The following is a 27,279-nucleotide window of genomic DNA, read 5'->3' as shown; positions in this document are numbered from 1 at the left end:
AGAAGTTCCTTCCATTCGCCCCAAGTGTGTACCACAGTATCAAGGCTTTCATACCATACTTGAGCAGTTCCTTTGAGTTTCGGCATTGCTGTGTTGATGATGAGACGCTCAGACCAACCGTAGGCCCTTGCAGCATCGTCAATCTTCCTTATCCATTGATTTATCGTTTGATGAGGCGCCGTTGCAGGATCAAAATCAGGGATAATTCTACTGGCATCCCCGGAATTAGTATCGTGATTCCAGTTAGCGCCATTCCCAGCCACCGCTAACGTTTGCTCTACAGCAGCACCAACCGCTAATTTTATCGCTTGTTCAAAGGCCGTAAGAGAAAGCATTCCTTGAGGTACTTGCCTACCAGCTTCGTCTTGTAGCCTAAGCCCTTCCATTCCGGGTGGAATAATTCGTTCGTTGCGGAAATTCTCACTTGAGACGGATCCCCGTTCTCGTTCGTTATCCTCGTCTCCAGAGTCCAAGTTGACACTCATTGGACCAACAAATCGAGGAGATTCTGATAATTCGTGAAAAGAATCTTCGCTATCGCTGATATGTTCGTTGTTTACGTGGATTAATCGAGAACCTTTCTTTCAAGGCGTAAACTCTGTCGGAGAGAACGCGATGGGTGTCGGAATTTCCGCTAGATGAGCCGTGAGTTTGGTTATTCTCCTCAAAATAGTCGAAGGAAAGTTCCTCGTTTATAGTAGGCTGATCGTTGCCCTCGGGTTCAGAGACTTCGGAACCCGCCGTGTCGTTGTTTACGTCGAAATCGTTATTCTCGGTGAAATTATCTTTGCTTACCGTAGGCGCTTCGTTGCCTCCGGGTTCTAGGACGTTGGAACCCGTTCGTGAAGGAAAGTCGTCAGTAATTTCGTTAATCGCGCTAGTAGAGAGCTTAGTGTTGAGATTTTCGTATGAAAGTTCGTCGCTTACGTTTGGCGTTTCGTGGCCTACAGATTCAAGAACGTTGGAATCTGTTCGCGATGTAATTTCAGTGGGGTTTTCTCTTCGTTTCGTGCTACCATTTGGCGGTTTCGTTTCGCGGCATAAAATGCACTTCGTGGGCCTAGTATTTTTCACTCGCTCGCTTCTTCGTACGTGGGGACAGCTCTCTATTTCTTGCATGAATCGTTGGCAAGGTGACCGTGTAGCTCCCTTTGTCTCACAAAAGCTCACGAGTAAAAATAAGGCCAAAGTTCGCAATTTAGTCGTTCAGATCATCCGCGTCGTTAACCGAAGGTTCGTTATATGTAAACATAATAAAACCGACTGTTTCGTTTTCCGTAGAAATAGAAATACCGATGTTAGCGCGATAAAAACATAACGTTCCCCGTTAGTGCGCGTGACGAGGCTTAAGACTCGGCCTTGTTTTCTGCACCCTTTCGTACCGGGCAAATATGTTTTTCGTATCGCGTTTCATCTCCTAATATAACGGCGTATTTGGATAAACATCCCACTTCTGAGATGTAAGAGTCGTGTATTGATTAGTCAGGATCATTAGTGTAATAAAAGAGTTTAATCAATGAAATAAAACAAAGTAAATCAGATACGTTACATAGCGTTAATACTACCGTCCTCTCTCTACGAGAGCCGCGCGTTAAGAGACCGTATTCCTCCTCTTTCCTACCTAAGCGTGTGTAAGGCGAGGGGGATAGGGTTATTGATCGAGTTTTGGCAGGACTCTGGCGCCATCTATTCGTAAGGGGGTTTGGGCGCTAACACCCTGACCTAACCCCACTTAATTTCTTCTTATGGGGATAAGTTAAGGGGAAGGTGTTTGCAACAGAACCTTTAAATGTAGACGACTTGACGGCCAGAATTCGAAGCGCAATTGAACGAATCACTCCTCAAATGCTAGAAAACGTAATACAAGGCATGGACAATCGTCTTGAAGAGTGCCTATACCACGACGGTAGGCACATCGAACATTTACGCTGATGGGTTTACCAAACAGCCATTTAATTTGTAGTGTGATGCCTTAGTTCCTAAGCTTAATCGTAATTCTTTAACGTTTCAAAGTGCGTATCATTAAACGATATTCACTATGATACTTGTTGCACGTTCTCATTTGCATACAATGACACATGTCAAACCCTGTATACGACCTCGAAAATGTACTGCAGTGAAGTAGTCCGTCAGGGGTTTTGGGGGTTTTCCACAAAGGTAGGTGTTGCTCTGATCTCTTCCACACTGTATAACTATCGAATCTCGGAATTAAAAAATATTGCTACTTATCAAATGTTTAAGAAACAATTTACAATTTGGATAATTAACAAAGGAATATCATATATTATTGATATGTTAAAAACATAAATCCGATCTAATTATTTTCCCTCTTGAAATCACATACGAACACTATTTATTTATATGCAAAGCTCCCTAAAGTCATTATTGTAAAAATACTAGAACTGAACTTGTAATTTTACTTATTATATTCTGTGAGCAAGCCCTGCCACGCACAAGCGCTCCCAGCTCCTGTGGCATATAGGGCAGTGTATTATGTAATTGTACAACCTTGTAATCGAAGTATGAGCACAAATAAATTAAATTAATAATAATAAATGGCGAAGAGAGCCAAGTCCCAACTTTGCCGAGCACGGTGGCTTTAGCAGACGACAGTTCAATATTTACACAGCGAGAGAGTCTACATTAAGTCCATGCCACTGCCTCCTTTACTTTCGGCCCGAAGATTGAATTTTTTTTCAAAGCCTCGAAAAGTGACATTTTAGTTGGCCGCCCCGTTAAGTCGCAGCGTGGCGCCCCTTTCTATCCAATTATTACGTGTCACTTTTCACGTGACTGTGACGTCTTTTGAATGGTTTTTAAGCAGTGGCGCTAACATTTTTTTCTGAAGCCTTGGACGTGGTTAAACGGGTGAGATTTGTTTTGAATTTTAAATGCGCAAACTTGAGTGAAATATTAAATACAGATTTGAACTTTCAAATGTTGCTATAATGAAATACTAGATACGGATTTATATTGTTAAATTTGGCGATAATGTTATATCAGATACGGATTTTAACGTTTAAATTTGGCTATAATGTTATAGTTTTAATAATTGGGCAATAATAACCCAAAAGCGGTTGAAGCATAACTTTTAAATATCGCGCCAATGTAAGGATAGTAGTGCGCGCAACGCCATCTCTTAAACTTAACTGTAACTACAACAATGAAATGTAATATTAGTTCCGCATTGATTAAACACACACGTCACGTTTCTTTATTAACTTGAGCGCTAAGTCATTCCACTTACAATTTGTAATAAATACTAACAGGTTATGGGACCAACACGCGAATGACTTGTGTAAAGACGAGGAAATTACACTGCGTTTTAAAGTACGAGAAGTAAGTTTTCGGAACCGTAACGCTGACATAAATCAAAAATCGGGCCTACCTATGTGGGAAGCCTTTGTTGAGGAATGAGAACAAAGAATTTGATGTTTAACAAGAAGAAATAAACATTAAATACTGAGCAGAAGTTGATGTTTAACAAGAAGAAATAAACAATATCAACGTTAGAAGACGGATTACGTTCATAGTCTATTTTAAACATGGGTGACGAATATCACACGGAGAAATTGAATGAAAATAACTATCGTCACTGGTCCATGAGGGCTCAAGGACTTCTCGAGGCTAAAGGATGTTGGGGAGCGGTAGATCCAGGTTATCCAGAAGATATAACGGCAGCTCAAAAGGCCCTTGACCATAGAGCTAAGTCCATTTTTTATATGATCGTGAATGACCAGTCGCTAGATGACATCGCTGAATGCGCGAATGCGAACGAAATCTGGGTTACGTTGAAAGCCATACACACTAGTTTCGACACTTGGCATGGTCTGCTATTATTGAAGGAGTTTCTGAACACAGGAAAAAAGCAAGTTGGGAAAACCAAAATATTACCTCTCCGTGTCGAGAAGATTATATAAACTTAAGTATCCAATGAAAACCTCGACCTTTTTGCCCTCATCCTTTCCCGCGCTTTGCGCTTCCGCATTTCATCCTTACTCTCAACATTATCTTCCTCCATTTTACATACAAAAATCAAATACTCACAAAAAGAAGCGGCAAAAACCTGCTGGCTCTTTACAACCACTTAATTTGACTTAATATCCAATTTCCAACAACAATAATATACCGGTAGTTTAATTGACAACCTACTAGCATCGAAATTCTCATTAAGAATGGCTCCCGCGGATAAAAAAGGGCAATTTTCAACTAGGTGGGCGTTATCTCGTTAGATTTGAAAAATATAATTTGTCTTTTTTACCAATGCCTAACCGTTTGGATATTTTTAAAGCAATCTTAGCACCAAAAAATATTTTTTGATACAAAATAAATGTTTTATATTCTTATTAAGAATAAAACAAGAGGATAAAAAAGGTCTGTCCTCTCGTAATTTTTTAAGCTTTTATCATGATTACTCTATACAACAGTAACAAGGAGTATAAACCCATTAGTGGAAGCAGTATTTTTTTCCCGAAACAATCTCGCTTATGTTTTTCCTCTCTAGACTTCGCTAAAAACGTATTACTCCTACGTAAAATATTAATAGACAGGCAAGGATTCATACCATTAAAGAAGGAGCGCAATATTATCCATATTTTCATTTAATATACAGAGAAAAGAAATTATTATGTTTCTGAGAGGAGTTTCCCATTTTGGTTGTTGTTTTGAAAAGTTTATCGAAATGCACGGGCCTTGATAAATATAGGAGGCAATAAAGGAAATATATCGCATGCACGGGCCTTGGTAGATATAGGAGGCAATGATAATCTCTCTCTTTGCACGAGAGGTTTATCTTTAATATTTAAATAAATATAATTATTTTTAATTATTTTAATCTTCAATTATTAACATTAATAATAGTAAAATCGTTTAAAATAAATTTATACCTATTATCATCTCAAACTTTGCTAATATTGACGTTTAAAGTGAAGGGTACCCCTCTTGCCCGCTTTCATCAAATTTTGGGGTATATATACGATTCGTTTCCATTAAAATAGTAAGGAAAAAGCGCAATTGCGAAAACCTTTGGTGGCGTTCCCACCTTAGGGAGGCTAGACGTTTCTCGTAACCCTAGCTGATCGCCGCGTATATCCTAAAACCAAACGATGATAATGGAGTAGAAGCCAATGATACAGATTGGTGTCTATGTGGAATAGACGGAAGACCAGTGGATGGTGGTGTTAGAAGCCAGTGTAAGTGCAGACTGGTGTTCGTGTGGGATGGACGAAGACCAAAAGATGGTGGTGATCAGAAGCCAGTAAGAACAGACTGGTGTCCGTGTGGGATGGACGAAGACCAAAAGATGGTGGTGATTAGAAGCAAGTAAGAACAGACTGGTGTCCGTGTGGGATGGACAAAGACCAGAAGATGGTGGTGTGAGAACTCAAGTAGAGGAGCCATTTCCGTGACTGTGAAAGCAGTTCGGAAATGGCGAACACGTTTGCTCCGATTCGCAAACTGCGAACGCGGTCACGTGGGTGTAACAACGGACAGACACACACACACACAGACACGGCCGTTACAGAACCTCTCCTGGACTACGTCACACGGAGAGGTTACAAGGTGGGAAAACCAAAATATTACCTCTCCGAGTCAAGAGGTCTACTACTACAAACTTATTTACCTAGATATGGAATTATTTCTGTTTTTTGAAGTAAACATTTACGAAATATTGAAGCAGTATTCCAAGCATAGTGAATATACAGTAAAGCAGACGACATTTTACATCCAATAAGGGTAAATCTTGGACACATGGAAATCAGTCAATGGGGAAAAGAACAGGAAATAAAGTCTACGTTTCAGCTGTTTACCCTATATTCTGATAGCTACATTCACAACTGGTTTGCAGTAGTTTGCCAACATGAATGTTAACGTTAAATAACACCAAAGCTATATTGTAGCTAGACGCTCTAATAGTCAATGCGCATCATAAATAAAATAAAAAGTCTGTAGCTACTACCCGTTTACCATTAGCTCTTTTACTAACCTAATTGCCAACATGATCTTTTCTTCTATTATAAAATCTTAACCTGATTATTTAAGAGTGTATTTAACTTTCGGCTCACTCTGAACCGTTGATGTCTCTTCATTACAGACACGAAAATCAAAGCCCAAAGTTTACTTCACCTCAGGCCTAAATTATTTACTCTTTGTTTCACTAAGCCTATTGCGGATAATACTTGATATACCCGCCAGAGTCTAGGTCTTAGTTTTCTTCATGAAATTACTAAACCAAGGACTATTGTATATACAGATGTACTATAGCTTAAGTAATAATAAACAGCCATTTCAAATAACAATATTAAAAAAAATCTTAGGAATATCAAAATGAAGCAGAGCTTTAAAGCTACAAAAGTACTAAATGCATCATAATTACGAAAAATACTTCTACACATTCACTTTATATTATGGAAAAAGGGAATATTAAGGTTCTGTATGATTTCTTAACACATCAACACAAGGCTAACTGCTAACGCGACGCACTAGTGTAACAATGGACGGACACACACAGACAAAAACATAAGACTGCTTTTTAACTCTTTCCGTATTAATTTTGAGTTGCGAAACAAGATTATCTTAAATATTAAAATAAATATAATTAATATTAAATATTTTCTTCGTTAGTTGTTCGCCTTATAGAGCGTTACATCGTTTTGATAAAGAACAATTAAACATTCTTGACAGACTTGACTAATATTGGCGTTTGAAATGAAGCATACGCCGGTTGCTTCACCCTACTCAAATAGGTAGTATATAAGGGTGTCGAACTACAGTTAAAAGCAAGAACAACCGCAATTGCGAAAACCTTTGGTGGACAACCCACCCTAGGGAGGCTAGACGTTTCTCGTAACCCTAGCTGATCGCCGCGAATGTCTTAAACCAAACGATGACGATGGAGTAGAAGCCAGGTTTGCAGACTGGTGTCCATGTGGAATGGACAAAAACAGAGACCAGAAGATGGTAGTGTAGGAGCCAGGTGAACAGACTGGTGTCCATGTGGGATGGACAAAAACAAAGACCAGAAGATGGTGGTGTTAGAAGCCAGTGTGTACAGACTGGTGTCCATGAGGGATGGACAAAGACCAGAAGATGGTGGTGATTAGAAGTCAGTATGTACAGACTGGTGTCCAAGTGGGATGGACAAAGACCAGAAGATGGTGGTGATTAGAAGCCAGTATGTACAGACAGGTTTCCAAGTGGAAGGGACGAAGACCAGAAGATGGTGGTGATTAGAAGCCAGTATGTACAGACTGGTGTCCGTGTGGGATGGATCAAGACCAGAAGATGGTGGTGTGAGAACTCAAGTGGAGGAGCCATTTCCGTGACTGTGAATACAGTTCGGTAATGGCGAACATGTTTGCTCCGATTTGGAAACTGCGAACGCGGTCACGTGGGTGTAACAACAGACACACACACACAAACAGACACACACGATCGTTACAGAACCTCTCCGTGACATACGTCACTCGGAGAGGTAAAAACCAACGAAAGTATCGGTGAATATTTAACCAGAAGAAACGCTCTATACCATAAAATTAAAAATGCCGGATTCGAATTTGACGATTTAGTACTGGCTGGGTTTGCAGTGCTCGGTTTGCCTAAAGATTGCGAATTCTTGTCACGAAGTTTGAAAATTGACAAAAATGATTTAAATATGACTGCTTTGAAAGCTAAGCTCATAGAAGAAGAGAGACGTTTACAGTTTTCAAACGGGGCACGAGTGTGAAAGAAAGTTTCTCTGCGATCGAAAATAAAGCACTAGCAACACAATCGGTCTCTAGAGGGGAATCTCGAGGACGTACCCGAGGAAGATATAAAGGTGGTTCTACGAGAAGAAATTTTGCAAGTACTGAAGCATGCGGATCTTGTAAAAGGAACCCACCCCAGATCCAATCAAAGGATTATTCAAATAGACGCTGTTACAAATGCCTGGAATTTGGACATATTGCCAAAGATTGTCCGTATGATGAGACTGATATACAGAAGAAATCAGAAGAAAGAATTGGTGCAAAGTCTCACTCAGCTGCGAAGGTTCAATCAATAACTAATAATGTCTTTGGAAAGGATAGAGGTAGCGCAGCTATTCAAAACAAGATTTTGAAAGCTACGAGACAGAAAAACCAAGCCGTTAATGTTGATGATATTTGGGTGATGGATAGTGGCGCAACTGATCACATGACACCTTATCGGGATAAATTTGTTACATTTACCGAGTGTGATACTGACATTAAAGTAGCAGGAGGGGGAATGTTCAAAAGTACAGGAGTAGGAAACACTCGTATGATACTATCCAAAGAATGTGGAAGCTGGATGCTTACTTTACGTAACACCTTGTACGTGCCTGACTTAGGGGGCAACCTCATATCCGTGCCACAGATCACGGAAAATGGTCTAAATGTTTCAATAAACAAATAAGAAGCGGTTATCACGAAGGGTGGTCATATCATTGCGACGGGAAAGAAGAAAGACAGCCTCTATTACTTCACAGAAGAAGAAGACGGTAATAAAATTAAATCCAAGACAATGACAGCTAAACTAGCGTCAAAATCTGAAGACCTATGGCACAAACGATTGGGTCATCTTCATTTGGCCGTTCTACGAGAATTTGCTACCAATGCCGAAATCGACATAGCAGTTAATGAAGATAAGAATGAAGGGAACTGCAAAGTCTGCATGATGGGAAAACTCAAAGCTAAGCCTTTCCCCAAACAAAGTCTCACAAGAGAGACGGAGCCATTGGGACTAATACACTCTGATGTCGTAGGCCCCATGACTCCAACTTCCAAGGGGGGGCAGTAAATATTTCGTCACTTTAATAGATGATAACACGAGATATACCGAAGTTCACATGTTACAGAGAAAGAGTCAAGTGGAAGAAAAATTCGATGAATACAGAAGAAAGGTCGAAAATTTTCAAGGCAAGAAAATTGTTTCACTGCGTAGTGAAAATGGGGGCGAGTATACCGGAAACTCTTTTAAGGCTAAACTAATAAAGCTGGGAATCGACAGACAGCTAACAATCCCCGGCACTCCACAACAGAATGGGATAGCAGAGCGGGCAAATCAAACTATTCTTGACACAGCTAGATGTATGCTGCTCGAATCAGGAATGCCCACGACATTCTGGGCGGATGCTGTAAATACGCGACTTATGTAAGAAATCGTTGCCCAACAGTAGCTAATAGAGGAGCAACTCCTCTAGAACTTTGGGAGGAAAAGTCCAAGGATTTGGCACACTTAAAAGTTTTTGGGTGACGCGCCTGGGCGGTCAACAAGCGAAGATCAAAAAAATTTTCTGAAAAAGGTACTGCTTGAATATTCATCGGATATGACAACCCTGCAAAAGCATACCGGCTTTGGGACCCAAAAAATGATGAAGTTCTTATAAGCCGGGACGTCACCTTCGAGGAAAACATTTTTCCTATGAAAACAGAGAAACAAGAAGCCTTGACTAAGTCAACATATCGCTCACTTGAGGACTGTATGTGGTGAGCGCTAAACGTAGGACATACACCAATGTACGTTACAGAAGTTCCTGACCAAAATGATGACAGTAACTCTGACATTGACGACGAGGAGGTGAATGATGTTGTTGGTGAACATGCTGATATTGAAGAACAACAGCGAGGAAATGGTGAACATGCTGACATTGAAGAAAATCAGCGAGAGGAAAGATAGGAAAGAGAAGAAATAAATGTCATAAATCACCAAGAACCAGAGACTGAAATATCAAGAACAGGAAGACCACTCAAAAGACCAACATGGTTGAAGGATTACGTCGTAAATAAAGCAACATCAATCAAGAAGGTAGATCCACAAACCACAAAAGAAGCGTTAAATGGACCACAGAAAAATAAATGGAAAGAAGCTACGATTGAAGAAACGGACAATCTATTACGAAATGAAACCTTCGAATTTGCTAAAAGACCAAATAGAAAGACTATTCGTAGTAAATGGATCTTTAAGGGGGAGGACAACTGACCTAAAGTTCGAATCTTTTTCAAACGATGGCGTTCAGATCTGCGGGGAATAACACAATTCTATCCCCCGTGTAGTAGGTATTATAGTGGATATTTAGAAGTTTTCCTTCTATAAACCATCCCTGTACCGGAATTCAGTTAACTATTTATTATTATTCGACGCTATACTAACGCCGATAGAAAAAACTGTCATGAAGGTTTTAATGTATTGAACATTAGGTGAGACGAACCTGATCTCGCATCTTTGAAAATGGGGAATTTTTCTTTTCTTCCAAGCGCTGTTAAGATTACCAGTGAAAGGGAAAGGGCGTGCGTTACTGATCAGGGATAGATAGCGACCTGAACAAGAGGGGATGTTCACCTCGACATTTTTCATTAAGGGGGAAGACCACTGAAGACATCCCAAAATAGTTCGAGTCCAGTGTTCAAAATAATAGCCCCATACGGATAAAATTCTACTCGCTTATAGTTTAAACCCTCTCCTAGCGATTAAAATAGTTTTCATTAGTTTTAACTCAATATTTGAGTCAGAATATTTTTTCCCGCTGGTGAAGTTTTGGCTGTAGTTATTCAAGACCAACTCTTACAATTCAATACCTAATTTTTGGCCTAATATGTCATTCGAAAGACAATTTTTAGCTGTATCGATTAAAACATTTCAATTAAATCCGTCCACGTGACCTGTGAACACCTGAGAATGTTTCGGGAATTTTATCTTTGGATAGCACAATTTCTTTCATTGACCACCATTACGCGAGTGGTTTGCCCCTCGCGTGACACCGTTACCCCTTTTTCAATAGAAACGCTTGTAATATCTGTAAAGTTTTTTTTCTTGGGCTATTATTTTGGGGACTGGACTCGAACTAAAACGGGCTTTTTTGATTAGTCTTCAGTTGTCTTCCCCCTTAAAACAAAGTACGATGAAAGGGGAAATTTAGCAAGATATCGAGCAAGATTAGTAGCATTGGGTAACACCCAACGACGGGGTTTGGATTTCGACCAGACGTATTCGCCAGTAGTACAGATGAAGACTACCAGGATTTTATATGAAGCTGCTGAAAAGAACTGGGCAATACACCACTTGGATATCAAAGCTGCTTATTTAAACGCCGAAATAGATGAAGAGGTTTATGTCGAAATACCTGACAATTTCCTAGAGCTATGTGAAGAACTAGGAAGCTCGTTTCCTCATGTTCCCCCGATATCTAAACTACAGGCAGAGGATTACGTATGGAAACTTAAGAAAAGTATATGTGGACTCCATCAATCGGGACGTTTATGGAACCAGCATCTAGATCGGTTTCTACAATCACAAGGATTGAAAAGATCCCGAGCAGATCCTTGCTTTAATTATTGTAAAAATAAAGAATTAATACTAACGACCTACGTAGATGATCTGGTGATGTTCAGGAATGTAAAAGAAATTTAAAATATGAAGAAGCGAAACATATTTTATCGATACGAGTGAGAAGAAACAAAGGATCGATAATACTGGATCAGACAGTCTACGCGACAGAATTACTTGAAGAGATGGGTATGCTAAACTCGAAGAAAATAGACACTCCGTTATGTCTAGGAGTGAAGTATAAAAGCTACGAGAAAGGTCAAGAACTAAATACTGAGAAAGCTGCTCTATATCGACAAGCAATAGGAAGCCTACTCTACTTAGCGACACAGACAAGACCTGATTTATCATTTGCTACTGAGTCAATTTAACCCCAACCCATCAACAGAACACTGGACTGGTATGCAACATGTACTGAGATATCTTAATGGTACAAAAACTCGAGCTTTGCATTACCAAAAGAATGAGAAGAAGTTAGAAGTATTCACTGATTCTGATTGGGGATCAGACGTAGAAGACAGACGATCATTTAGCGGTTACATCATCAAACTTGGAGGCGCTGCTGTTAGTTGGCTAAGCCGGAAACAAAGATGTACGGCGTTAAGTACCGTGGAAGCTGAGTTTGTAGCTTTAAGTGAATGTAGCAAAGAATGCACTTGGGTCAGGAGTTTACTTGAAGAAATCGGACAGAGTGAATTTTTGGGTAGCATTGTTAACGTCAACATTGATAACCAAGATTGGGCGAAAACCGCACCACGTTGGACAGGTCAAAACACATAGATTTAAGGTACTTCCACAACACGATTTAATTGAAGCTAAGAAGATAACAGTTCATTATGTGAACTCAAATCTCAACATCGCGAATCAATTGATGATAATTCTGCCGAGTCCAAGAATGCATCAACACCTTGAATGCATGGGATCAAAGAACCAGGAGGGGTGTTAGGATTTGAAGCATAATTTTTAAATATCGCACCAATGTAAGGATAGTAGTGCGCGCAACGCCATCTCTTAAACTTAACTGTAACTACAACAATGAAATGTAATATTAGTTCCGCATTGATTAAACACACACGTCACGTTTCTTTATTAACTTGAGCGCTAAGTCATTCCACTTACAATTAGTAATAAATACTAACAGAGAACGCGTAATACCCTCACCCACAAGAATGACCACGAGAAATGCCTCGAAAAATCTTGATATCAACAAAATTGTCTCTTCATCAAGTGGAAGCGCTACTTCAAAAGTACCCATTCCAGAAGAATCGCTAAGAGTTGAGAGAATCATCCTGAAATGGAAAAATCATATATTTGTCTTTTTACGTGTGCCGTATCGCGAGCGGTGCTCTTAGAGCTGGTCTCTTCATTATCTACTCACGATTTTTTGTTAGCATTCACTCGAACGATATCTAGGAGGGGCATACCACACATTATATATAGTGACAAAGGGAAAACCTTTTAAAAGGCGGATAAAGAGTTGAAACAAAACGCTAAAAGACCCTGATGTAGTGAATGTTTTGGTAAAAAAGGCATTGAATGGAGGTTTATCACCGAAAGAGAGGCGTAGCATGGGGGCTATTGGGAGAGATTGGTTAGATCAACAAGAACAACATTAAAAAAAGAATGGGGAAGACTGCACAAACGTACTCTCAAATAGAGACCATGTTAGTGGAAACTGAAGCCGTAATTAAAGATAGACTAATAACCTACGTATTTAATGACGTAGGGGAACCCAGTCCCTTGACTCCTTCGCATATACTGTTAGGGAAAAGGGTGACTTATCTGCCACCACAGAAAACGCAAAAAGAAAAAATTGTTTCTGATTTTGTGTACAATCCAATCAAATATCACTGCTCTTAAATGTAGCGTAGTTTTAAAAACCAAAGAGACGATCCAAGGTACCACAGACAAGAGTGATCCGAATTTGAAACCATCTGAAAGAGAGTAGTAGGCCAGTACTGCGTACAACAATGGCGGCCACTGTTAAAGCGGGGGAGCTGAGTTTTTACGTTCTCACTTCTTTTTTGGAGGAACACCCCCCCCCACCTGTCAATATTTGATTAATTTTGTACGTTTACTGTTTATAAAGACCATAATATAAAGAAGAAAAAAATTCTTTAAAAGTGTATGTTCTAATATTAAAGATAAGTTTTCAATTTGTAGGCTTATAAATGAAGACCATAATATAAGGTAAAAAGTTATTTATTTTCTTTAAAAATATTATAAAAAATACGTCTTGGTTTGGACCAAGGCCGAAAAAACAAACGATATGTCTGAGGTTTATCAATTGTCTGAAGTTTCAGATATTGCAATTTCTTTTTAAATTATTTTTATTCCTTTAATCCTTAATCAATATTTAATTCAATCAACTGATTTTTACTGTTAATCGATCTATTCCCTCTAAATTAATTTAAAAAATTACATATCTACGCTTTTTCAAGAAAAATTCTTTTTTCCGAAAACATTTTATCATGAAATTAATTATTTTGAAGGGAGTACGTGTTGGGGCTGAATATTGAATATTTGAAATATTATACTAAGTGTCTAAAAAGAGCAAGCGATATTTGATATAGCTCGAAAGGAAAATGTAAATATTTAATAGTGGATGCATTTATACATTTACCTTCGAATATCGAAATTTAACATTTTTTTGGTCGCGACTATGAAGGAAAGGTTGCACTGTAGTTTCCCTCTCCGAAGTTCAAAGCTTCTTGGCCATAACTCAAACTAGATTTGGAACGTCATCACGGCAAACTACATTGTTGGCGCTACTTGTAAACCGGTTACGTATTACGCGCAATCATTTCATCAGGCGTAGAGACCATTTTGGAAAACACACAGGGGCGAGGCGACCATTGGGGTATTCTTCCTTGCACCAAGGGCCATCGCCAGAAGATGCCGAAGTTCAGTACAGGCGGGAGGCTAGTCAACTCGCAGTGCCTATAGCGGTGCTTCTAGGCGAGAGGGAGAAGACCCCAATGGCGGCAACGCCCCTGTGTTTTAGTTTCTTCTTATGTAATTTCTGTATGATCGGTCCTTGGCACAAGTGGTAAGGTATGATTTGTTCAACCATTTTATTTCTGCTGAGAAGTATTTCTTTTTATGTAATCTTTACCCTTTCCTTTGGTTATACTTATAACGATATCATATTTTTGGAGTGCATAAAAGGAGAGCTACCTATTAACAGAAACCACACAGGACCAAGGTTGTTGCTTTGTCTTAAGTAGACGACATTAGTTTATAAATTAGTTTGAGCAAAATAAATTCTTTATCATAATTTCTTGAACATCAGTCTTCTCAGCAACTTACAACAGATTTGAACTTTTTTGGTGCAAACTGGAAAAATTGTCAAGCCAGCAAGAATTAAAACTGTGTCCGTCAAGGTGCTTAGAAGTTAGTCAGCATCGACACGAAATCCCTTCAAAATAATTAATTTCATGATAAAATGTTTTCGGAAAATGGAATTTTTCTTGAAAAAGCGTAGATATGTAATTTTTTAAATTAATTTAGAGGGAATAGATCGATTAACAGTAAAAATCAGTTGATTGAATTAAATATTGATTAAGGATTAAAGGAATAAAAATAATTGAAAAATAAATTGCAATATCTGAAACTTCAGACAATTGATAAACCTCAAACATATCGTTTGTTTTTTCGGCCTTGGTCCAAACCAAGACGTTTTTTATAATATCTGTCCCTTCAGTCTTAATGTAATTAAAATTTGAATAATTTTATGTTTTTTGTGCCGACATACACTTGGAGTTGATCTATTTCTAATAGCTTAAAGAAGTACTTAATTATCGTTAATTACATTTAACTTATAATATCCAATAACATTGATTTCGATAAGCATATAATGTTGTACTTTATTTATGAAGTTAGTTCAAAAATTACAGTATTTGAAATGCAGAGTAAAATTTTTTATTTGTTGTGTAAACTCTATACATATATCATTGAGAATTTTTGAGGAAATGCATCATGAGTAGAAGAGCTAGAATAAGATGTCTATATACTTTTAACGGTGGTAAATCAGCTTCAAGAGAGAGGAAAGGAAGATTGAAACGGTCAGAAGGAAAGAGGTTTGTCTAGGCGCTTGCTTGGAAGATTATGGCCATAGTATCTTTTTAACGGATATGAGGAAGTATGGCCTTATAAACGTGTGACCCACATTGCATCGCTGGCAAAGGAAAAATATCCCCCCCCCACATTCACCTGTGTAGTATACTAGAGGATATTTCAGTTAGAGAAAATCGATTTAATCAGGGATAGCGAGAGATCACAAGTGATATGGCTTAATTATGAGCTAGATCCCCTTGTTTTGTTTGACAGCATTATATAATTTAATGTTGCTAGATTTAATTGGCGCTGGTGATTTTGCGAACTATGTTAATGATATATTGAAATGAAAATGGAAAAGTTACATTTTGGAATATTCCTAAGCGTTCTTCGTTTGAGGGAATATTTAGCTATAGCAATAGACTGCAGGGAATTAGTTTCTTTGGGGTTTGTGGAAAATTTCTAAATAACTATAACTATTTCCTATAACTTGGATGAATTACAAAATTGCTGGAATTTAACTCGCAACATTTGATTTTGATTAGTTTTGTAGAACTCTCGAACCATGAAATTATAATAAAGTTCCTACTTAATATTTGAATGGAGTATTTGCTAGATAATTTATATTTTCCTTTGTATCTCCGTTATTTTTCAACAATTACTTTCTATTCTTTTCCCTACAATTTCTTCCTAGTTTTTACCCACAATTTCTTCAAAGTTTTTCCCCTGCAATTTCATTATTTTCTCGGTAACATTTTACACCAATATCTGCGTATATTTCAAGGGCAAATTTCCTATGTTTCCTTAATTTACCACTTTTTTAAATATAAGTTCAGCTAGCTAATTGGACCAAGTCATCTTGCGACTTATTGCCACTTATCTAACGCCTTTACAATGCATAGAGGGGTGGTGGCTAGCCCCTATGCCACAGCTAACCGACAGCGCCCTATACTAACTATTACCGTTAACCTCTGCAAATTTTGATGGAAAGGAGAAACCGGGTTAGACCGCGGAGGAAAACTCCTTTAACAAGCGGGGAGAGAACTTGCAAACTCAACGCAGAAGGATTTCTTCCCAGATTTTTCACCCGGTGCCACAGTCCGGGATCCTCTTGCTGCGAGGCGAAAGCGCTAACCGCTACGCCACCCCACTCAGGAGTTTCCATTTCTTCGCAAAGTCTTGGCAAGAGAACCCATAAGAATTCACTAGCATCTTGCTGTTCGTTATGGGTAAAAGGCAACCCAACAGCCGTTCGCAAATTGAAACCATCTTCGCTGGATGTCTTATTGGAATTTTCAACATGCTCAATAGTGTTACGAAGGCAAGTCAAAATGGGCTTATCGCTCAATGATCCTTTGTGCTCTTTAATAATGTTCCTTAATTCCGGAATCAGTAACAACAATTGCAAAACGCTATTTGCGTAGCACGTTACACCATCTCCATTTTCAAATCCCTTCAAGGGAAAAATGTCTATACTCTGAAGACCTAGTCTGATCTTTTTATTTGGTCTTTCTTTTGTCGTTTCATCAAATCTCTCTCCTTCAATTTCTAAAATACTCCTCGACATCGGCCTTCGGACCCGACTATTTCTATAAGTGGAAGATCAGGTCTGTGTTTTTGACGCAGCCTATTATACTCCACAATGGCTCGTCCATCTGCCATAATTTTATTCGGGTCTAATTGCAAGAGATGGAGACCAGCCAAGGAAGTCACTCGCGATAAAGCGACGTATGCCATGCCAGTTCCAAATAAATTTGATACCAAATCCATAATTGCGCATTTTAAACTCATTCCCTGGCTTTTGTGTATAGTAATGGCGTATGTCAAGATTATCGGAAATTGCGTTCGTTTGACGTATAAATTGGTCATCGGCAAGAACTTGACGCTTATTTTCTCGACTAAAAAGTCGGGCTTGTTGTTCTCGCCGCTTGGTTCCCGATCTACTCTGATACGGATACCAGTGATGTTCCCACTGTCGTTCTTTTGGAATCCCGTTATATTGGCCATGGTGCCGTTAATAACACCTTCTTCAAAATTGATGTTTCTCCTAACCATTACTCGAGATCCAACGCAGAGATACAGCTTGCTCTCTAGACCTCCAGTTTTTGACGGTTCATTGTCTAACATTTGGAGTCTCCTGACAATGTTTTTTGTATTTTTTTGTCGTAATCAACGAGCTTGTCTTCGCATTGAACGCATTCAACTTTCTGTCGACTTTCCTCTAGCATTTTTATGTTGAATTTATCGCACATGGCCAATTTCGGCATCAAACAGATGGGATGAAATCCATCTTTAACCAGCTTAAGGTAAAGATTCATAGCGACCTCAATTTTGTTCCCTCCCGTAACTAGTCTACTTTCTAAGGTTGAAATGTCATCTTTTGTAACAGTTCCGACTCTAATTCGGTTAAGAAGGTCGCCATAAACTCGGTCGTCCGCCTGACGAACGTTTTGCGTTAGTTCATCGTATCGGAAATATTTCCAAAGATCAGTGCCTCCAATGCTATTAAATCTTAGTCTAGCTTCCTGGGAAGTGACTTTTAAAAACGCAGGATTACCCTGTACAGACTGTTAAAAAAGTCTTTGCGCGTTGCAGTTTTCGCACATATTTTACTATATTTCAAAAACTATTCAAGCTAGCGCTCTGGAATAAAGTGCGTTATAAAAGTTTTGCATTTCTCTTTCATATTTTATCCGTTTCACAGTTGTCCTTTGCATACTTATACCGGAAACCGGAAATGTCAAGGATATCAACTTTGAAAATATTGGATTCTCGAGGATATAAATGCGATTTTCGGATTCCTTGGGGTCGATTCATATTTGAAAAGTTTTCACCAAATTCAATTCGGATGAATAGGTCACGAGTAATCAGCCTTTATTCAAAATCTGGCAACTTCGATTTAAATTGCGATAATCTTTGTCGTAATTAATCAAAAATGTCTTGATTAGGATCAAGACCTAAAAAGTATCGATAAGACTGAGGTTATCACTTGTCTGAAGGATCAGATATTAATTTTTCTTTTTAATTGAAACTTAAATGCATGCTTAAGAAAAAACAACGTTCCATTACCGTTTTCCGTTGAAATAAAATATTTTACTGGTAATCAATTTCAAAAATTTACTTATCTCGGCTTTTCGACCACAATTCCATTCCCCGAAAACATTTTATCTTTACATTAATTTCTTTTTGGAGAGTACGTGTATGGGTTTGCTTTTTAAAAGGTTCCTAAAGACGTTACATCCCCATTCGTGACCGGCACGCTTCGCAGTGGAACATTTCAATTATTCTAAAACCGATGGCGCCAAATTCAATAGGGACAGTAAGATTTTTACTCGCGGTTTTGAAAAATGATGTAATATCAAGTGTACTTTAGTCAACCGTCGTATTGTTTTTTCTCATAGTTCAGGGCAAGATCAGTGTTACTGCCCAATTTCTCTCTCGAGTTTCTAACAATGGTTAGAGACTATTTGATATGTCACGGCACAACGTTATATACATTTGAAAATTCTAAGTAGCACAAAAGGAAAAAGAATTCATTTTTTTATATTTTGGTTTGAAATAAATAAACTCATGATGGTAGTTATAACGAACAGAAATTCAAGGGAATGGCACCAGTAATGAGCAGCAAAAAGAGAGGAAAGTTTGCTTCAAGTTAGCAGAGGGACATGGTTGTGAAAATAGTTATCTAGAATTTTGTTCGTTCAAACCTTAATATATCATGAAAAATTCAAGTGAGGAGGCGGCACTACCTAGAAAGATTGATTTTGGCAGATAACAGCGAAAAAACTATGTTCTACACACACTGGGACTATGGGGGTCTCAGGGCCGCTGGTCGCACATGATGAAATTTCAACTCCAGTTTACATCAATTCTCCCTGGTCGTGCTAGTAGCAGGTTAAGCTATAGTTTGCTCAGGTCCTGTTAGTCTCGAAAGGGTTATATAGTCCTAGTTACTTTTAAAAGGTTGTTGTCATGGCTAAACAGACCGCTATTACAGTTTTTTTATTGTTTTATAGGTTATTTTGACACGATATCTCCCAAAAGTAATTAATGTAATGATAAAATGTTTTCGGGGAATGGAATTGTGGTCGAAAAGCCGAGATAAGTAAATTTTTGAAATTGATTACCAGTAAAATATTTTATTTCAACGGAAAACGGTAATGGAACGTTGTTTTTTCTTAAGCATGCATTTAAGTTTCAATTTAAAAGAAAAATTAATATCTGATCCTTCAGGCAAGTGATAACCTCAGTCTTATCGATACTTTTTAGGTCTTGATCCTAATCAAGACATTTTTGATTAATATCTGTTCCTTCAGTCTTCATTTTAATTAAGAATGTTAAGAAACTGTTTTACATTTTCAAAATCTGCACTAAGCAGAAACAAATATAGAGTAATGGCAGTACTACGTATGCAAACGTCATACCCTTCTATCTCTTAGCTCAGTGTCATCCGCCTACTGGGAGCGTACAGTATCGCCTCTTACAAGAGCGCTCCCAGAGAGAGGGATACACAGTCTACACCCCTCTCTACCGCCACTAGTCTATAAAGGGGACCATAACTTTAGCTCAATCAGACATTTATTTATAATGATACTTTAAAAAAAACGTAAATCAATAAAAGTTTGTATTCTTATTGTAATTAACTTAATACAAATTTTTACAATCATTTATTGAAACGCGAGGTGCCCCCCTAAAAATTCCAGAAATAGGACCAAATTGACGATTTTACAAAATTTATAAAAATCTTGATTTATGTCCGTTTAACATTAAGCTCAAAATTGTCATAAGCCCAATATGAAATTCGGATATCCTTAGAACTTCACAAAGACGATCCGAGATTGTCAATTTCAAATTTTTTGTAGCATAAACAAACGTCTGTTTGATATTAAGCTTAAAACCTTAAACAAAATATAATCAGGGCTACCCCTAAAAGTTCACAAAGATGATCCAAGATTGTTAATACGCCTAAAAAATGTCATCTTCAAAATATGTAGCCGGGGAAAAGAGAGCGTGATCGAGTGGGCTATGCTAGTGGTTGGAAGTCGCGTGGGTTGGGACAGGGATAAGGGAGTAGAAATGGATTGGAAATGATGATGGGCGACCTGCGGCACCGTACCTCTCCCAATGTACCTCGCACACGCCCCTACCCTTCGGTAGGTGATTGCTAAGTGCTACCGCGTAGCGCCATTTTATTTGTATGAGAACTAGCTTTGCAATTTCGTCCAGTACGACCCTACCTAACCGCTGAGGGTGCTGGAAGGACTATGGTGCCGTAGGTGGGGGTACACAGGCAACGCTATATGTATGGGGGTTTCCACTCCAATCCTCTCTCCTTCAAGGTTGGGACTCCAGGCATAGCCGACTCCATCACGCACTCGACAACGCAAAGCAACTCCCGCCAGCGAGGGAAATAAGGCGGTGACACAAGGCAAATGACCAGTTTAAAAATTGCCTGGTCCAGTTCAAAAATTAAATCGGAGGGGGGGGGGGTCAGTGGTCCACGAGACTACTAAGAAAGTTCAAGGGTAACCAGACTCCACACATTAAAATTCTAATATTTTAATTATCTACTTCTTTAGTTTAGCAGACGACGTGCTCTGGTCAATGGTCACGGACCAGTTTTTTTATTCCAAGTCAGGAAAGTCGCTAGCCTAAATTCCAGTTTAAAAATGCTTATTTGGTCACGGGCCAGAAAACTCACGTAAACGCGACGCGAATGACGAAAACTACTTATTTTCCGACTGAGGGGAGGCGAAATAGCCCGGCCTCCTTTAACGTCCCCCTCCCTTGCATTTTGAAAGGGGGACAGGGACTATGGCGCGCGAATACTTAGGCATCTTATACCTTCTCCCTAGTGAACTAGATATCGCTTCTTGGTAAAAATTTATATAACTAAAACCATGAGTTTATAACATATGTTCCACAACAAGGTTCATACAACTTTTGAAAAACAAATTTCCATGAGATTTCCAGGCTTTTCCCCTTATACTTCAAGGTTTTTCCCGTATATGGAGTATCCTATGGAGCAAATGTTAACGAAGGAGGGAAGGGGCAAAAAGGACTATTACATAATCAAAGGATACCCCCGTATCTCTAATATAACCAGAGTTACGAGCTTCCAAAATTTAGTGTAATGCTAATCCTATGGAGGAGGCAAAGTACCTACAAGCACCAAGGGCAAGTACCTACAAGCACTCAAAAGCACCTAAAAGTACCCGGGGCAAGTACCTACAAGCACCTGGAGCAAGTACCTACAAGCACCCGGAGCAAGTAACTACAAACACCCGGGGCAAGTACCTACAAGCATCCGGGGCAAGCACCCAGGAGCACCCGGGGCAAGTACCTACAAACACCCGGGGCAAGTACCCACAAGTACATACAAGCACCCACAAGTACCTTCAAGCACCCACAAGTACCTACAAGCACTCACAAGTACCTTGAAGCACCCACAAGTACCTTGAAGCACCCACAAGTATCTTCAAGCACCCACAAGTACTTACAAGTACCCACAAGTACCTTTAAGCACCCACAAGTACCCACAAGTACCCACTAGTACCTACAAGTACCCAAAAGTACCTACAAGTATCCACAAGTACCCACTAGTACCTACAAGTACCCAAAAGTACCTACAAGTATCCACAAGTACCCACAAGTACCTACAAGCACCCACAAGTACCCACAAGTACCTACAAGTATACACAACTACCCACAAGTACCTACAAGTACCCATAAGTACCTACAAGGCACCCACAAGTACCTTCAAACAACCACAAGCACCTACAAGCACCAACAAGTATCTACAAGCACCCACAAGTACCTACAAGCACCCACAAGAACCCACAAGTACCCACAAGAACCTACAAGTACCCACAAGCACCTACAAGTACCCAAAGGCACCTACAAGTACCCACAGGCACCTACAAGTACCCACAGGCGCCTACAAGTACCCACAGGCACCTACAAGTACCCACAGGCACCTACAAGCACCCACAAGTACCTACAAGCACCCACAAGTTCCCACAAGCACCTAAGAGTACCCACAAGCACCTAGAAGTACCCATAAGTACCTACACGCACCCACAAGTACCTACAAGCACCCACAAGAACCCACAAGTACCAACAAGCACCTACAAGTACCCACAAGCGCCTACAAGTACCCACAATCACCCACAAGTACCTACAAGTACGCACAAGTACCTACAAGTACCCACAAGTACCTTCAAGCACCCACAAGTACCTACAAATACCTTCAAGCACCCACAAGTACCTACAAATACCTTCAAGCACCCACAAGTACCTACAAATACCTTCAAGCACCCACAAGTACCTTCAAGCACCCACAAGTATCTTCAAGCACCCACAAGTACCTACAAGTACGCACAAGTACCTACAAGTACCCACATGTACCTACAAGCACCCACAAGTATCCACAAGTACCCACAAGTACCTACAAGTACCCATAAGTACCTACAAGGCACCCACAAGTACCTTCAAACACCCACAAGCACCAACAAGTATCTACAAGCACCAACAAGTACCAACAAGTACCTACAAGACCCACAAGAACCTACAAGCACCCACAAGAACCCACAAGTACATACAAGCACCCACAAGAACCCACAAGTACCCACAAGCACCTACAAGTACCCACAGGCACCTACAAGTACCCACAGGCACCTTCAAGTACCCACAAGTACCTACAAGCACCCACAAGTACCTACAAGTACCCACAAGCACCTACAAGTACCCATAAGTACCTACACGCACCCACAAGTACCTACAAGCACCCACAAGAACCCACAAGTACCAACAAGCACCTACAATTACGCACAAGTACCTACAAGTACCCACAAGTACCTACAAGCACCCACAAGTACCTACAAGCACCCACAATTACCTACAAGTATCCACAAGTACCCACAAGAACCCACAAGTACCTACAAGCACCCACAAGAACCCACAAGCACCCACAAGCACCTACAAGTACCCACAAGCACCTACAAGTACCCACAGGCACCTACAAGTACCCACAGGCACCTACAAGTACCCACAAGTACCTACAAGCACCCACAAGTACCTTCAAGCGCCCACAAGTACCTACAAGTACCCACAAGTACCTACAAGCACCCACAAGTACCTTCAAACACCCACAAGTACCTTCAAACACCCACAAGTACCTTCAAACACCCACAAGCACCTACATGCACCAACAAGTACCTACAAGCACCCACAAGAACCCACAAGTACCAACAAGCACCTACAAGTACCCACAAGCACCTACAAGTACCCACAAGCGCCTACAAGTACCCACAATCACCCACAAGTACCTACAAGTACGCACAAGTACCTACAAGCACCCACAAGTACCTACAATCACCCACAAGTACCTACAATCACCCACAAGTACCTACAAACACCCCACAAGTACCCACAAGTACCTACAAGTATCCACAAGTAGCCACAAGAACCCACAAGTACCTACAAGCACCCACAAGAACCCACAAGAACCCACAAGCACCTACAAGTACCCACAGGCACCTACAAGTACCCACAAATACCTACAAGTACCCATAAGTACCTACAAGCACCCACAAGTACCTACAAGCACCCACAAGTACCTTCAAACACCCACAAGCACCTACATGCACCAACAAGTACCTACAAGAACCCACAAGTACCCACAAGTACCCACAAGCACCCACAAGAACCCACAAGTACCCACAAGCACCTACAAGTACCCACAAGGACCTACAAGTACCCAAAAGCACCCACAAGCACCTACAAATATCCACAAGCACCCACAAGCATCTACAAGCACCCGGGCTTAGCACCTACAAGAGCTCAAACGCCATGTTTTTTACCTCTCCGAGTGACGTATGTCACGGAGAGGTTCAAATTTCGACGTGTGTGTCTGTCTGTCTGTCTGTCTGTCTGTCTGGCTGTTGTTATTGACTTACACCCCAGGGGACCGCGTTCGCAGTTTCCGAATCGAAGCAAATGTGTTCGCTATTTCCGGACCGCATTCACAGTTCCCGGAAAATTCAAAACTTGAGGCTATCCACAATTCAACTGACCACTATTACTTCATCTCACTAGTCAATTGTCCATTCCACATGAACACCAATCTGTATTCATTGGCTTCTAACACCACCATCTTTTGGGCGTTGTTTTTGTCTATCCCACATAGACACCAGTCTGTACTTACTGGCTTCTAACACCACCATCTTCTGGTCTCTGTTTTTGTCCATCCCACATAGACACCAGTCTGTACTTACTGGCTTCTAACACCACCATCTTCTGGTCTCTGTTTTTGACCATCCCACATGGACACCAGTCTGTACACCTGGCTTCCAACACCACCATCTTCTGGTCTCTGTTTTTGTCCATCCCACATGGACACCAGTCTGTACACCTGGCTTCTAACACCACCATCTTCTGGTCTTTGTTTTTGTCCATCCCACATGGACACCAGTCTGCACACCTGGCTTCTACTCCATCGTCATCGTTGGGTTTAAGACATTCGCGGCGATCAGCTAGGGTTACGAGAAACGTCTAGCCTCCCTAAGGTGGGATCACCACCAAAGGTTTTCGCAATTGCGGTTGTTCTTGCTTTTAGCTGTAGTTCGACACCCTTATATACTACCTATTTGAGTGAGGCGAAGCAACCGGCGTATGCTTCATTTCAAACGCCAATATTAGTCAAGTCTCTCAAGAATGTTTAATTGTTCTTTATCAACACGATGTAACGATCAATAAGGCGAACAACTAACGAAGAAAATGTTTAATATTAATTATATTTATTAAATTATTTAAGAAAAATCTGTGCTAACTAAAACCATATAGTCAAAGTTTATATAGGACGAGTAATGAAGATTGCGTATAAAGTCGGTACACTGTACACATTTCATAGTTAATATAGAGCGAGTATTTAAGCATTTAGCCCACTGTATTACTAATCATGGAAACTCTAGAAAGTTAAAATAGGTCGAGCATTGATGTTAATAGAGACGGAGTAGAGGAGTTGAATTATGATAAATAACAAATTCAGTTTGTTGTGTCATTGTCTCAGTTAGAGAGGTAACGGTTGGTAAGTGCGAAACTATCGTAAGTGTGATAGGTTGTGTTTCCCTGTTTTGGGCACATTCGCGTTGTTTTGATGTGTAAGGAAATCCTACAGAATCATAATATTCCCTTTATCCATAATATAAAGTGAATATGTGGAAATATTTTTCGTAATTATGATGCATTTAGTACTTTTGTAGCTTTAAAGCTCTGTTTCATTTTGATAATCCAAAGATTTATTTTAATATCTTTACTTGAAATGGCTGTTTATATATTACTTAAGCTATACTACATCTGTATATAGAATAATCCTTGGTTTAGTGATTTCATGAAGAAAGCTAAGATCTAGACTCCGGCGGGTATATCTAGTATTACCCGCAATAGGCTTAGTGAAATAAAGAGTAAATAATTGAGGCCTGAGGTGAAGTAAACTTTGGGTTTTGATTTTCGTGTCTGAAATGAAAAGACACCAACGGTTCAGAGTGGGCCGAAAGTTAAATACACTCTTAATTAATCAGGTTAAGATTTTATAATTGAAGAAAAGATCATGGTGGCAATTAGATTAGTAGGGCTAAGCTACAGAGTTTTTATTGTCTTTATACTGCGCACTGAGTATCAGTGCGTCTAGCTACAATTTAGCTTTGGTATTATTTAACGTTAACACTAACTAAGTATATTGTTGAGGTGAGGTGAGACGAGACGATAGTGTTTACACTGCAAACCAGTTGCGAATGTAGCTATCAGAATAAAGAGTAAACAGCTGAAGCGTAGGCTTCATTTCCTGTTCTTTTTGCCATTGACTGATTTCCATGTGTCCAAGATTTATCCTTATTGGATGTAAAATGTCGTCTGCTTTACTGTATATTCGCTATGCTTGGAATACTGCTTCAATATTTCGTAAATTTTTACTTCAAAAAAGAGAAATAATTCCATATCTAGGTAAATAACTTTGTACTAGTAGACCTCTTGACTCGGAGAGGTAATATTTTGGTTTTCCCAACTTGTTTTATCATTTATTGTGAATCAATCGCCTTATATACCTAACCAAAATTTCCAAAAATTCTTAAAGAGGCATACGCTTCAATTCAATCGTCAACAATAGCTGTTTAAAATGATTTTAGGAATAAAGTTTCTTAAAACGATTTAACAAGAATTAAGGTAAATTACTGACGATTAAAATAATTAATATTAATTATATTTACTTATTTATTTAAGAAAAACTTCTTAATCGCGTCTCGACTCGGAGAGGTCTATTTTGGTTTCCCAACTTGTCTTGCTTAATATCCCTCTAACGGCGTGAATCACGACAAAAACGCCGTAAGTCCAATTTAAAAAATTAGGGCTAATTAACAGTGGTAAAACGCTGTAATTCCAATACCAAAACAACGTAAGTCAAAGTATGTGTTAATAATGATAAAAATCAATACTTAAACTTAATTTATTTTATGAAACTTGAAAAGTCGGTAGAATGAAGTGTTATCTTTTATTTAAGATGGTTCCCAAACGTAACGATTGAATAGTTTTCCTTATATGCCTTCGGAGAAAATGCTCTTTTTTATAAAATTCCCATGTTATGTCTATTTAAGAATATTGTATCTTTCACCTAATGTCGGATTAATTTTATGGATTCTAAAACCACCCTTAACAACTTTTTTCATTATAGAATTAACTATTAGTTGGATCTCATTGAAATTTTAACCACAAAAGTTGGGCCCAAGTTTTATTTCACTGGCAAAATTTCAAAGCAGCAAACACAATACGAAAAAAGTAACGGCCAATCAAAGAACCCTCCTTTAGCGGTATCAAGTCTTATCTAAGAGAGCGACCGCTCTCCTA

The 27,279-nt window shown here is 39.4% G+C and overlaps 1 protein-coding gene across 1 annotated transcript; it reads left to right on the top strand.

The window, feature by feature from the left end:
* Nucleotides 1-3,545: 3,545 nt before the first annotated feature.
* Nucleotides 3,546-9,981, top strand: LOC149697755 (uncharacterized). The gene is made up of 7 exons (XM_089867244.1): nt 3,546-3,868; nt 7,782-8,367; nt 8,434-8,713; nt 8,820-9,153; nt 9,390-9,481; nt 9,533-9,634; nt 9,713-9,981. Exons 1-7 carry the CDS (start codon nt 3,546-3,548, stop codon nt 9,979-9,981), a joined length of 1,986 nt encoding a protein of 661 aa, XP_089723370.1.
* Nucleotides 9,982-27,279: the final 17,298 nt, after the last annotated feature.

Source organism: Phalangium opilio, unplaced genomic scaffold (genome assembly GCF_054372755.1).
Source record: "Phalangium opilio isolate 3A_F unplaced genomic scaffold, DU_Popi_V2 ptg000019l_1, whole genome shotgun sequence".
Taxonomy (NCBI): domain Eukaryota; kingdom Metazoa; phylum Arthropoda; class Arachnida; order Opiliones; family Phalangiidae; genus Phalangium; species Phalangium opilio.
Note: the sequence above shows the minus strand (reverse complement) of the source record. Positions and strands in the feature narration are given on the sequence as shown.

Bases quoted from the DNA above. Each gene is read 5' to 3' on its own strand.
- LOC149697755 (XM_089867244.1), top strand. From the start codon at position 3,546: ATGGGTGACGAATATCACACGGAGAAATTGAATGAAAATAACTATCGT. The intron at 8,714-8,819 runs GTCTCACAAGAG...TCACTTTAATAG, and splicing joins TAAGCCTTTCCCCAAACAAA to ATGATAACACGAGATATACC. The intron at 9,482-9,532 runs GTATGTGGTGAG...ACGTTACAGAAG, and splicing joins ATATCGCTCACTTGAGGACT to TTCCTGACCAAAATGATGAC.